This window comes from Lycium barbarum, chromosome 4 (assembly GCF_019175385.1).
Source record: "Lycium barbarum isolate Lr01 chromosome 4, ASM1917538v2, whole genome shotgun sequence".
NCBI lineage: Eukaryota > Viridiplantae > Streptophyta > Magnoliopsida > Solanales > Solanaceae > Lycium > Lycium barbarum.
The window spans coordinates 4,416,777-4,430,593 of NC_083340.1; the positions used below are offsets into that span (position 1 = coordinate 4,416,777).

Consider the following 13,817-nt stretch of genomic DNA (forward strand, 5'->3'; position numbering starts at 1 on the left):
CTAATCTGAGAGCAATGATGCTATTTGCACAGTTTGTGAACGATGGGTCGTCACGCCTGATCTGAAATTCAGATGAAAAAAAAACGCTTCTGAGCTCTCTTTTATTTCTCCTAGTGGTTGACATACTTTTTGGTTATTTCTTTGTATGCTTTTCATAAATTGGTCCCTAGACAGTGGTCAGGTCATTTTTGCGCTTACATGAGTATGGTACATCAGGTGACACAAATTCATACTGAATGCATGCCACATTTGCATGCCTGAATTTGAAGAAAATGAATATGTGAGAATGTTACCCTCTAATCACCTCTACCATCACAAATGCATATTTTAGCTCAAATTCTATCCATATTCAAGTATGCCATGACATTGTTACTTCCCCAATCACATCTTTATCCCGAATTAATTACGAAAATTCATTGGACATTACAGACACTGAATGCACATGTGACACATGAGATACACGTGTGACGAGTGAGATACACGCGCGTCGACGCACGGGATGCACGTATTGAGCTGCCCTTGTTTAGGAATATTTTTTGTTTACAATAATAATACGAGGATTTAAGTTCGGTTTAGGGCATAATTCAGGGGCGTTCATAGCCAAAAAGTCCTTATGTTACTTAATTATATCGAGTCATTGTACATTTAACAAATTCTTGCGTCAATAAAACAGAAACAAAATATCCTAGAGTATTTAACCTCAACTAAAAAGATAAATGTGGGGATAGGAATTAACTTTGTTATAGTTTCTTAAATACATATACCTTAAGAGGAAAAAAAGAACACAAAGAGAGGAAGAAACAGTAATAACACTATGCAAAAGAGTCGGAAAATTTGATTGAGTGATGTATTAGAGCAGAGTGTGTTTGGTACGAAGGAAAATGTTTTTCAATTTTCTCATGTTTGGTTGGTCAAAATGTCTTGGAAAACAAGTTTCTTGAAAATGAAGAAAATGACTTTCTTAATGAAAGAAGAGAAAACAACTTTCACAAGTAACATTGTAAGTTCATTGTCTTCTTCCCACCCATCCAACACTCCCAACCCCTGCCCCTCAATCTTTCCACACCCCGCCACTCCCGAACCCCCACTCCCCACCCCATATACCACCCCCACGCCACCAAAACTACCCCTCACCCTACCCCACCCCTACACCACCCCACCCACTTAACCACCCCACCACCCTCATTACCTCCCTCCCACCCCTATAACCACCTACCCCCAACCCCCACCTCTCACCTCCCTACCTCTCCCCTCTCCCCTATTTCTTCTTTGTGAAAATAGTAAATTTAAAAAATAGCAGCTTTACAAAAGTAATCACCTTACAAAAGTAGTCAACAACAACATATCCAGTGAAATCCCACAAAAGTAGCCGCTTTTTAAAAATATTACTTGCGAAAAGTAACTACTTTTCAAAAATAGTCGTTTTGCAAAATTAGTCACTTAAGAAAATAGTAACTTTGTAAAAGTAGTCACTTTTAGAAAATAGCAACATTGAAAGTAGATACTCCCTCCACTTAAGAGTACAAGTGTACATTTTGTTAACGGGAGGGGTATATTTGACTACTTTCACTAACGGAGGGCAAAGTTGACTAATAAACTAAAGTAGAGGGGTATATTTGAGCCTTTTCCCTTATAAAAATCCACACAATCATATTTGTGAACCAAAAACTCATAAATAAGTAATCTTGGTTAAACTAACTGAATATCCTGGTACTTTAATCATCACATTAGCCGCTTGAACAAGAAGCACCAGTGGTCTTGTGGTAGAATAGTACCCTGCCACGGTACAGACCCGGGTTCGATTCCCGGCTGGTGCAGTTGTTGAGAGCAGTGATGTTACTTGCATTATCTGTGAACGATGGGTCATCACACTCTTCTGATATCTTTTCTGAAGAAAAACTGTGCTTCTGAGCTTTCTTGTTTTGCTCCCTTGTGGTTGACATACTTTTTGGTCATTTTATTAAAAAAAATTTTTGTAACCAACTTCAAATGGTGTGAAGTTATCACAAAACACTTCTCAGGGATAATTGAATGAGTAGGATATCATATTGTGAAACACAAACACGCAAAAATACACGCATATTGTGACCCAAAAGCAGCTACAACGATTCCCCCCATCACACATTTGAATGGTCATGATCATGATCACATGCATAATTAGCAGCAGTTACTCTATAGAGTTGCATAATATTCTGAGGCAATCGACTACAATGAACATGAACCTTGATTGAATTTGATACAAACATGACACTAGGGAGGTGAAGAATTTAAGAAAAAAAAATAAACACAACTGGCGTATGCTAAGTAACATTACTCGAGGTCCTGAATTTTGACAATTTCTATCACTTGTACAAACCGACGAACGGAGTTTAATTATCTGTGGATCACGCCATGTTGCTGCCACCTGATTGTGATCGTGACTCATAGAAGAGTCTTACAGTTGAGTAGATGAGAGAAGGTTCAGCCATTGCTCCATTTCCATAATCTCCACAAGCCAGTCTCTTTGATACTGGTGGTATAAGAGAGATCCCAAGCTCGTCAATTATCATAAGGTGCCTTTCTGTGAATGGATTATTCCACATCAATGTATTCATAGCTGGTGCCACAAAAAGGGGTTTATTGTAGTCCCATGCTCGTATGATGCAGGTTAACAAGTTATCACATAGTCCGCCAGCAATCTACAGCAAAGAAGACATATATCAGCTTACTAGCAAAGTCGAGAACACTGTAAACTAGTAACATCAAACAACTTAAAAACCATGACACGGCAAATCCTTCTTTTTCGAACTATGATGTGGGGAATTGAATTGGTGTCTCTCTTAATGTTAACCTTCCAGCATCGACATGTTCACTTAATATGTCTGACAATGTTTATAGTCCGTTTTATAAAGAATTCCGCCACTCATGCTACCAAAATCTTTCCGGAAAAGCCAATTTTATCATATCTTCAGTGAATTATCTTTTCACTACCTATGTTGAGCTTTTAAGACTATGCGTTACTACTGTAATCTACTAGGATAAGCGAATAAATTGTGTTTTTGAGGCAGAATGTGTGTTATCATGAAAGAAAATTTCAGGAATAAAACCGTGGAATGATACATCACCTTCCCAAGTGTGTTTGCTGACAAAGGGGCAATAACCATAATATCAGCCCACCTGCGGAGCTCAATGTGTAGCACGCTATCACCTATCTTCTTCCAAGTGGACCATTCCTCCTCATCAGTATAAAGAATGACATTTTCCGGAAGTGAAGCTTTGTCTATGAAATGAAGAGAAGGTTTTGTTGCAACTGCTTTAACTTCTGCCCATTCAGAAAAACAACGACAAAGATTGGCAAACTTAATAGCAGCCACACTTCCACTTGCTGCAAGAAGAATACGAGGTCTCCTCGGTGCACTGTTCATCTGAGCTGATTCCATCTCTGAACTCATAGGCTCCATATCTACCCTAACCTGTGAAACATAAAAAAGGATTCTTTACTGCACCAACAGAAAGAAGCAAGTAATTGGACATGCGTGCAACGAAGGAGAATGTCAGCACAGCAATAGATAAGAAAGAGATCACCCCTGGTAACTTTCTTCACAATCACAATTCTTTGGACTTAGCTCACCCTAGGTGTGGTCAAATCCATGCTTATCTTAAATTCTCAAACCCATTTTAACCGTAACTCTTCACGAACATCAAAAACCGTTGGCCACCAGCTGATCAGCTGATGTACATTCAAAGGTTTGAACTTTCACTTGCTTACTGGTCATGTTGCTCACCTGAACTGGTTAATTGGTACTTAATTCGGCTAAATTGGTTTGCCGGTCTTTCATTCTGCTGAACTAACCCTGAACTCGAGCAAAATAACCTCAGCTTGGCTAATCTTTTTTGGCCTAGGGTCACATTGGCTAATCATTTTTTATTGGACACTCCAACTGATGTCCATCCATTCCCATTCTTGTAGAGAACTAGTTGTTGTGAGTCATTGACTGTAACAACCTTCTTTAGAAATCAAAGGTTGTAATCCTCATTCCATCATGGTATTTCTAGATTCCTCATCTTTGAAAGTGAGTTTCAAACTTGTCTTGGGGCTCATGGATTGGATCCAAGTATCACCATCAGTTTCTTTCTCAAGTGTTATGGGCTTGGAAAATACTTCGTGTGACCTATAGCTCAACAGGCTAACTCTGGAAACCGTACTGACGGGCCCAATCCCTTATAGTCCAAGTCCATAACAAAATTTCGGCATTATAATAGGTTATTCAATCAAAGTGTTCTCAAACTTTATTTAGAAAAAGACAAGTTTTCAAGGACTCCCACCCCAACACATTAGCATATGAGCAGATAAAAGGAGAGGACCCGTTGAAAAAGAAAAGGACAGGACCCTTTCATAATATGTAGAGAGTCAAATCAAATAGTCATTCAAAAAGAGAAACATCAATATGAACTCAACTTATACACATCCAACTCTGCATATTAGGGAAGATTGAGAAGGCACATAGGAAAACATCCTGCTTGTGTACTCAAGAATTTCATTTTCCAAAAGAATCTGCTTAGTTCAATCAACAATATCTCAATTCCAATTTATTTTGGTTCGGCCACATTAATCATCTATATCCTTCTTTGGTTGCTTCTTTTAAAAAAAAATAAAAAATAAAAAAATCAAGATAAGGTATTTTATAAGATGGAACAGCACTAAGCTAGTGCATCAAAAACATAGTTACAAGTTGTGCAAATCCAAGCGATCATATCTAACATGGCATCTACATCAAGTACAAAGATCAGGTTGCACCATTAAACTAGCTAACAAAAAGATCTAAACTTAAGACTAAGTATGCTTCTCGTGTTGCCTTTAAGAATTCTGCAATTCCTTTCTATCCAAATTGTCCACCAAATAGCATGTGGTATTGTTGCTTCTCTCTCTCTGCTCATAACACCTTCCCCCGAAGAAAAAGAAAAAAGAGGATCAACCAATTAACAATCAGCTGGATCTCAATAACAAACTAGTGCGAAGAGTCTGAACCCCCGCACCCGTATCCATACTTGGATCTGTATCCCCGAATCTTAAAATTTAGATCATGAAGGATCCGACCTCGGATGCGCACCCGAGTCCGAGCAACTTAGATTTGAACCAGTCTCATTTTGATTTTTGACACTAAAATAATTTGTCAGTTAACAGAAACTAGTTTTTCTCTAAACCTCACATATATACCTACACAATACAAGTTTGAAACCAAATCGCATCACTTCTTTTTTTGGATAACCGTGGTGTCCTGTCTGGGCCAGCTTGCTCGCATGTCGACTAATTCCACGGCATACCTGCTAGCTCCCACAAGCACATGTATGAAACCAAATCACATCACTTAGCACAGTTCGATGAGGTCTCATAGATATACACATATAGGTTCTAAGGGTATGTTTGGAATCATGGTAAATGTTTTCCTATTTTCTCTTATTTGGTTGCACTAGATATCTTGAACAATGTTTCCTCAAAATAGGAGAAAATGTTTTCTTTAAAAATTTGAGGGAAAACATTTTCCGGAACAATAACAAAAACCAACGCCCCCCCCCCCCCCCCCCCCCCCCCCCCCACCTCCCAAAACAAAAACTACCACCACCAGAAATTGCACTCTGAATTCAAAAACCTCTTATTGTTTTGCTTTAAATATATGCAAATGCTCTTAACATAGACATTTTCTAACTTGCGTACCCAACACAAGAAAATGAGCAAGAAAATCACTTATTTTCGGAGAACATATTTTCTTGGAAAACATTTTGCGTCATACCAAACACACCCTAAGTTATATCTCAACTGTGTCATGCATCAAAAGGATATTAACAAAAAACAATTTCGAAACAGAAAACATTTCACTAAAGAATGAACTTTTGCCTAATCTTATAACCATTGCATAATTAAACATAGAAAATACACGAGAGAAAAATTAGCTCAATAAAATTGAGAACAGCAGCTTGAGTAGAAAATTTACCTAATTGAGCAAAGTCTTCAGGAAATTTACGACCACAAGTTCAAATAACAAGTGCTTAGCCAAATTTATTGAGATCTTTAAGAGAGATAAACAGTAGCAATTGCCAAAAAAAAAGTCAAAAAGTAGAGGTGCTAACTGGAATAAGAAAGTTTTCTGAGGACTTGAGCGTAAATATGTTTGAAACTGAACTTAAGTAGTATACTTGCTCCGGCAACGGTGATGGGAGTTCCGGCGACGGTGAATTATTATGGGGATTTTAAAGGGCGGGATAAACTAAGCAAATAAAATGTGCTTTAATAGCTTTTCGTATAGAAGGCTTTCTTCTGGCCCAACAACAACTTGGGCTTAACCAACTACCAACTTTTACCTTTTTTTTTTTTTTTTTTTTTTTGGCCTCCTTTTAGGGGTGGTCTTTAATTTTTGTCCTGGTCTGATATCCTGAAGTTCTGGGTTTGAATCCTAGCTCAGTAAAAAAAATAAAAATTTTTGTAAGGCAAATGTTTGGATTTGCAAGGCAGATGTTTGGATTCGCAAGACAAACTCTGCATTAAGGCAGAATTGTGCGTGCAAAACTCTGCCTTAAGACAGAATTATGGCATGAAGGTAAAATTCTGGAAGTAATATCTTCTCCAAGCGAAAGTAGGCACTACTATTCGGCAACAGAGGCTTAATTTAATTCCAACCGAGACTTAATTCAGCTCCAGAAAAATCAACAAACACCCACACTGTCATGCACAAGGATACCATGGTAGTTGCTTTTCATCCCACAAGGACACACAGTTTTGCATGTAAAATTCTGCCTTGCGAATTTAAACTTTACCTTGTGTGTGTGTGTTTTTTTTTTTAAATTTTTGACTGAGCAGAGAACCCGAAATCAAGAGATTTCTAGCGAAGGACAAAAGTTAAAGATTTCAAATTTGAGGGGCAAAAATTAAAGACCACCCCAAAATAAGGGCATTCGTGCGAATTGCCCCAACTTTTATTGGACTCTATTCTTGGGATGAAATTGGCACCAGGGGCGGATGCAGTAAGAGGCCAGGGTGTTCACCCGAACACCATGGATAAAAAATTACAGTGTATATTTAGGGTAAATTTTCTGTGTTCATGTACATATATTAACTTTTGAACACCCTGAATATATATTACAATGTATATTTAGGTCCAATTATTTTTCCGAACACCCGGAGTGAAAATCCTGGATCCGCCACTGATTGACACATAACCATTTCTCGAAGCACTAACTAAAATTATTAGTAAAGTTTATTTATTTTTGTATGCAGAAATAAAATTGACTTTCAGCTAACACGAAAAAACTTCAGGTTAAAATATTTTAAATTTGAAATGTGCAGTACAAAGTACAAACTTAACAACTTCCCTTTTTTTTTTTTTAAACTCAATATACCATTAGGCAATGGCATTGCCTAATGGTGTTTTTTATTAATAAAGAAAGCAGATGTTCTGCTGCAAAAGCAGCTACAATATGATCCAGGTGGAAAATATCAGCATGAAAACTTCCGACACTAACTACTACTGATATACACAATGCTTTGAGAAGAAATATGACAATTTGTCTTCTGCTGCTACTGTTTCTTCTTTCCTTCATTCATCTTTTCTTGATCTTAATGTGGCCACCCGCTGCCTGTCCAGATTCAAAATATTTCTCCCCTTGCTTGGCATGTGTGAGAAGTGAGTGTAAATCAGTCCAGGAAATCTGCCAATGCATTTGCTTCTCTGTATACATGCTTAATATCAGCTTGGCAAAACTGTAGAAATTTCCGAACGTCCTCAATAGTTATGCCGATGTTCCATGGTACACTCCAAGTTTCCCCTAAAATCTGCTTCAATACAAGTGAATCAGTCTCCAAGATTATCCTATGTATTCCTGCAATAACACAGTGTGCTAAAGCTTGTTTTACTGCAATTGCTTATGCTTCCATGTTGGTCATTTCTTGTAGTTCTTCAGTTTGAGCATATATCAAATCTCCGTGATGAACAAATTCCCTTAAATTTTAACCTCTATCATTTTAAATATTTAGAAAAAAGAGTTCCAAAAATGTAATTGCACAATTTAGAAAATAAAAATAAAAATTGAAACGGAAAAAATAATGGCAAGAAGTTCATCATTAAGTAAATTAACTATTCTTCGATTACATTAATGTAAGTGATGGTTGATCATTAAAAGGGAACAAAAAGGAATGATCAGTTATGCAAATGTAATCTTTGAGAAATTACCTTTTCGGGCAATAGCAAATTCAATATAATATTTGCTCATATACTTTTCAATCTTACGGATAAAACACTAGATATCGTCTATTCGTCTAAACATTACAATAATATACAAAATGTTAAACCTTAACCTAATGTTAGTTTCACTTTATTCAAAAGAAATCTTTATGGGCTCTATTGGGCCTCAGCCTTCTTATCTGACCCGACAGCATGGGTCCTACATTTAATCCCCCGTTGACTTCAGCAGTGGACTAATTGTATACAGTGGCACCAAATAAATCCATTCTCAAAATTAGAAAGTAAACCAAATTGTAGTTTCCAAAAAAAAAAAAAAAAAAAAGATGACACTGAGAGTATACGTAGATCGTATATCACATCCTTGTCGTGAAGTTATCATTTTCTGCATGTAAGTACTACTTATTCTTGAAAGTTAATTTTTGTTTTCTTTTAATAACCCTTCATTTTTCTCTACTTTGAAAGTTCATCATGGTAATTTTAATGATTAATTTTCCAAGAAGATTACATGCATTACTAAAAACTAAATCTTGGATCCTACTCTGCTTAAATGGGGTCAAATTTTATTGAACATTTGTAGGAGTATTGTAGTATTTTGGATATTTTTCCACAAGTTTAAATGGCACAGGAAGTTTAATTTTAGTTTTTTTTTAATTTTCAGATTAAATGCAGTACTAAAAACTAAATCTTGGATTTCGACTCTGCTTAAATGGGATAGAATTTTTTTGCACACTTTAATTGTTTCTGTAGGGGTAGTTTTGAAGCTCAAATTGGAGTTTTATAGGAGTATTGGGTATTTTTTCCTAAAGTTTAAATGAGACGGGTATTATTTTTTTATTTTTTATTTTTTCTTGTCTTGAATAGCCCTAATTCTGTTATTACACTGGTATGTTATTGTTACTACTCTTAATTCTGTTATTATTACAAAGCTAAAAATGGAGTTTTTAATGACTCCAAACGGAAGAGTTAAACTATTGTAAGTGGAACAAAAAATGCCCTCCGTTCGTTTTTTGGTCCAAAAATGCACCTGAACTATTAGAAAGTGAAAAACGACCCCCTCGCCGTTACCAAACTGATTCAGTTAAGCCCCTATCCCGTTAACGGGCTGTCAGGTCTAAGCATATACGTGTGACCTAATTATTACTCCTAATAAAGTGGGATAAATTGATAAAGAACCCGAATGAAATCTCAACAGAGACTAAAAAATTATTTCAATCTATCTGTCTAGTTTTTGGAGGTCAAAGTAATTTGATATCTGTACTGGTGGAAGGTAGCAGCTACTCATGAAATAATTTAGTTGCACGCAAATTGGCAATTAGAGTTGCGAATTTTGTCATATATTGCAGAACTTCGGCGAATTTGTCAATTAACGTGTCCATCACTTCTGCGATTTTCATACCTGCAAATGCCGTTTTGCACGCAACTTAGCTATTTCATATGTACCTGCTACCTTCTATTGGTACAAATATGAAATATCATTGTCGTCCAAACACTAGATAGATGTAATCACCTTTTTCTCTCTGTTGAGATTTGAATCCATTTTTTTTTTTAAATTTAACCCACTTTATTAAGAGTAACAGTTATGTGCTACATATATGCTCTAACTTTCCATGGAGAAAGAAAGGTACATCTATACCATGAAGGAGAAAACACAATATATCAGAAATAAGTGGGGTACCATTTTTTCTAAGGTGGAGTCCATCTCAACTGTCCCACATTTTTTGTGGGATGTGAACGTGGAGTCCTTATATGGTCTTGGGCAATCCTCTCCTCATGAGCTAGCTTTTGGGGTTGAATTAGGCCCAAGGTACATTACTTTATCATTAACAAAGAAACAAGTTTTAAAAAGGGTTACATCGGACCTGGAAGTACGTGATAGCTAAACCTGGACCAGTTTGCTAGCTGCGAGGGCATTTGGCCCTTTTCTGTTTTCCAAATAGTTAAATGGTGAGAATGTTTCCTTGTTTTATTTGAATTCGAAAGCTTATAACGGGGTTGTTAATGCTTAATTTTATCAGAAAGTTAAATGGGAAGAAAGTTTTCTTGTTCTTCTGGATATCCTTGATTCTGTTTCTAGTTTTGAAGCTCAAAGTGGAGCTTTTAATAATAATTTTCCAAAAGGTTAAATGGAATAGACTTTGAGGAGGTCCGCATAGATCTCTCCAAACGCCAGCACTTGACTCCGGAATTCAAAGGTTTGTCTTTTTATAAGCTGTATATTTCCCAGGAAAAAGGGGTCGATTTATTATATGTTTGTTAATTTCAAGATAATTTAAACAGTTTCCTGTGAATTCATCTTCAGGAATCAACCCACTGATGCAAATACCAGCTATAATGGATGGAAGATTCAAGCTTTCCGAAAGGTAATTTCAACTTGCACAAAAATAGTTGCATTTTCCTATAATGCAACTCTATCAATGTCGTTTTTCAGTTGTATATGTTGCTTACATCCTAATCTTAATATCTAGTCATGTCTTCTCGTAGAAGTTCGTAGTTTGATGCGTTCGCCTGTGCATATGTACTACAAAAAAGCAAATTAGAAAATTCTCATATCGTAAGTTTAGAATGTTGATAAAGTTTATATGTAGTGTGTGCTAGCCCCATGCGCCCACACATAACTACTGTGGACAATGCCGGTGGAGAGAAGACTATGTTAAATATTTTTTTTCCAGTAATGTAAGGTTGGACTTCTTACTTTTCACCTTTTGCTGAGTTTATGATTAAGTAATTTATGACTTGGATAACATTTAAAAGCTATCTAACCAATTTTATTTGGTTGCAGTCACGCAGTTCTTAGATATCTGGCTTCTGCATTTCCAGGAATTGCAGATCATTGGTAAGTGCAGCGCAACTTCAGGTTTTTTAGTGTATACCTGAATTGAATGCTTTTGTATCATAGAAATGAGTACTCTTTAAAGCTCTTGTGCTTGACATGAACATGGTAATAGGCAGTATGAATGAAACTGTTTTGCAGTTGACCAGGGGTGGAGCAGGGGTGGAGCTAGAAGCCCACTTACGGGTTCGGCTGAACCAGTAGCTTTAGTTCAAACGCTATATTTGTGTTAAGAAATCCAGTAAATATGGACAAAAATTAAATTTAGAACGCAGTTAATAACACCTGATGTCGTTATCCTAGAGTTTAGAACTCATAGAGTTCAAATTCTGACTCCGCCTTTGCAGTTGACATCACTGTGAAGTTAACCCCATATGCAGTAGCGTAGTTAAGTATTGAAGAGTGCTCAATTGAATCCCCTCCGTAACTCTGTGCAAATTGGCTAAGAACAAGGTTTTTTGTATGTTTAAAAATTGTCAAATCCCCTTGACATAAGGGAAGCGTATACAGTGGTGGTAAAAGTGTGTTGAAGATAGTAACTATTAGGTTACTAGCTCAAATTTGAAGTGCGGGTACCTTTTTCTGAATCCCCTTATTAGAGTTTCTGTCTCTGCCGCTACCCATATGTGGTTGTTATTTGATTGCTCAATTTCTGGTTTTTCTTACTGCGAGTTAAAGTAGAAAGATTTTTTGCTAAAGAACACCGTCTGTCAAAAAGATGCCTACTCGCCATTCAGTTTAAATGACAGCTCTCATGTTATTATGTTCTATGTCTTGCTTCATCTCTCTTCTGTTTTCTTTTTGCTGCTTTACTTCCGCTTTCAGTCCCTAAGCAAACCAAGAGTCAAGACTCGGTTAATAGGGCTAAAGAAGTACATTAAAAAGCACCTAGGTTTTACACCTCGTTTTCTTTATTATATTTCCTTTCTGTTTTTCATCTTAACTTCCTCTTTTTTTTACTATTCCTTCTCTCTTTTGTACCTTTTCCTTATTTTTCTCCGTGGAATCATCTAAATTAATATGGAAGAAACATATTACGAAAGCTTAAACAATTGTTTGAATATACTAAATACGGGTGGAGATCTCAAAGAAGGGTGTGCATTCCATCAACCAACCAAAAAAACGAAGAAAAGAAATAAGATTAAAAAGGGAAGAGTAGGAACAAGGAACAGATTAGTGAATTGGAAGATACCAGCTGAACAAATAGTATCAGCAATAAATAACAAACAAGCCCTATTGAAATTTGAGAAGAAATGACAGTGAATGGAAAGAAGTTGGTCCTTAGAGTCCATATATCTTTGGTTCCTATGAACAGTATATCTCTTAAACCGTAATGTAGTAGACTCTCTTAGGTTTTATACTTACTTATTCTGGTTCGGGATGTTGCTTTCCGTTATTAACTCTTTTTTCTTGCACTGTTCTATGAAGGTATCCAGCTGACTTGTATCAAAGAGCAAAGGTTGAATCTGTGTTGGATTGGCATCGCGCTAACTTCCCTTGCGGTCCAGGTGCTTATATTGAGATTGACATTATTTTAGTTTCCAGTGGGATATGATTACTCTGCCTCTCTATTACCTGTTTCCAACAGTTTTCTCAAGCACCGCTTCTATTTTCAGCTGGATATGTCTCTAAGTCTGTTCTCGCTCCTGCAATTGGGCTGCCATTGAATCCACAAGCAGCGGCAAAGGCTGAGAAAATCCTTATAGCATCGCTTGCAAAGATAGAGTCTGTTTGGCTCCAGAAAAAAGGACGGTTTTTGCTTGGGAGTGACCAGCCTTCAATTGCAGATCTTAGTTTAGCGTGTGAAATTATGCAACTTGAGGTAAAGAGATTTTCCCGTTTTCTTCTGTTGCTTTACTATATTTCGATCCAACACATAAATTCTCTTAGTTGTGGTTCATCTTGAAAAGTCTATCAACTGAATGCACTTGATTCTGAGGTCTTGTACAAAACCTTTTTTCCTGCTGAGTTTAGGTTGTGGATGAGAAGGATCGCGAGCGTATATTAGGTCCATTCAAAAGAGTTCAGAAGTGGCTTAATGACACGAAAAATGCCATGGCACCTCATTTCGAAGAAGTGCATTCAATTCTCGCAGAAGTTGAAGAGAAGTTGCAAAAACAAAGAAATGCTATAGGAAGTAGAATTACTGAAGCGGGCAGAAAACCTGACCTGCATTCAAAGATGTGACAAAGCAGTTAGGAAACCAGACACTGCATTATGCTCGCAGCATCGTGGATACCTATTTCATGTACTCTTTCTATTGAAACTGAACAGGAGGAGAATTCTGATTCCGAGCTTTCCCTTTTCATTTTCTATATCTATGTGTATTCATAAAATAAGTGCACACAATATGTAGTCAGACAAGCTGAGTGTTCCTTAATCTTGGCAACACATCTGTTATTTCTTCACTGTATAAATTATACTATGAGTTATGAATTTCATCTAAGAATGTAACTTCAGGTTTGTAATTCCTATACTCTAATGCACTTTGGTAACTTCAGGTTTGTAACCTTAGGCTTAACACACTTTGGTTGGGTAGTGGAGTTCTTTGCTAGTGTTATATCATTATTAATTTCACAATCCAAAAAAAAAAAAAAAAAATCAATTTGTCTTTTCAGTTTAATTCGAATAACAAACGCGCCTAATTATAACAGAAAATTAATTATTCTTCAAATACATTTAAAACGGGTGGCTGAAAGTGGACAAAAAAGTGACCAACCCCCACTTAATTATCTTAATAATAATTATTTTTTAAAATAACTAATATTAAT

At 36.5% G+C, this 13,817-nt stretch overlaps 2 protein-coding genes and 2 non-coding genes across 5 annotated transcripts; 3 read left to right on the top strand and 1 right to left on the bottom strand.

The window, feature by feature from the left end:
• The first annotated feature begins 1,746 nt into the window (after positions 1–1,746).
• TRNAG-GCC (transfer RNA glycine (anticodon GCC)) lies at positions 1,747–1,817 on the top strand. Its single transcript has one exon. It is a non-coding gene; the product is annotated as a tRNA-Gly (tRNA).
• Positions 1,818–1,825: 8 nt separating this feature from the next.
• Positions 1,826–1,915, top strand: LOC132639035 (small nucleolar RNA snoR114). The gene has a single exon (XR_009582082.1). It is a non-coding gene; the product is annotated as a small nucleolar RNA snoR114 (small nucleolar RNA).
• A 215-nt stretch (positions 1,916–2,130) lies between these two features.
• LOC132634920 (probable phosphopantothenoylcysteine decarboxylase) lies at positions 2,131–6,242 on the bottom strand. 2 transcript variants are annotated; one of them, XM_060351098.1, is made up of 3 exons: positions 5,973–6,242; positions 3,105–3,452; positions 2,131–2,678 (listed from the first exon to the last, which is right to left on the bottom strand). In XM_060351098.1, exons 2-3 carry the CDS (start codon positions 3,438–3,440, stop codon positions 2,385–2,387), a joined length of 630 nt encoding a protein of 209 aa, XP_060207081.1. In that variant the 5' UTR covers positions 3,441–3,452; positions 5,973–6,242; the 3' UTR covers positions 2,131–2,384. The 2 variants fall into 2 exon arrangements, with proteins under 2 accessions (XP_060207081.1, XP_060207082.1); XM_060351099.1 differs by having other exon boundaries at positions 6,109–6,241.
• A 2,217-nt stretch (positions 6,243–8,459) lies between these two features.
• Positions 8,460–13,509, top strand: LOC132634922 (glutathione S-transferase T1-like). Its single transcript, XM_060351100.1, has 7 exons — positions 8,460–8,604; positions 10,335–10,408; positions 10,516–10,576; positions 10,996–11,049; positions 12,475–12,554; positions 12,663–12,868; positions 13,021–13,509. The coding sequence occupies exons 1-7, from the start codon at positions 8,540–8,542 to the stop codon at positions 13,231–13,233; spliced, it is 753 nt and encodes a 250-aa protein (XP_060207083.1). The 5' UTR covers positions 8,460–8,539; the 3' UTR covers positions 13,234–13,509.
• Positions 13,510–13,817: the final 308 nt, after the last annotated feature.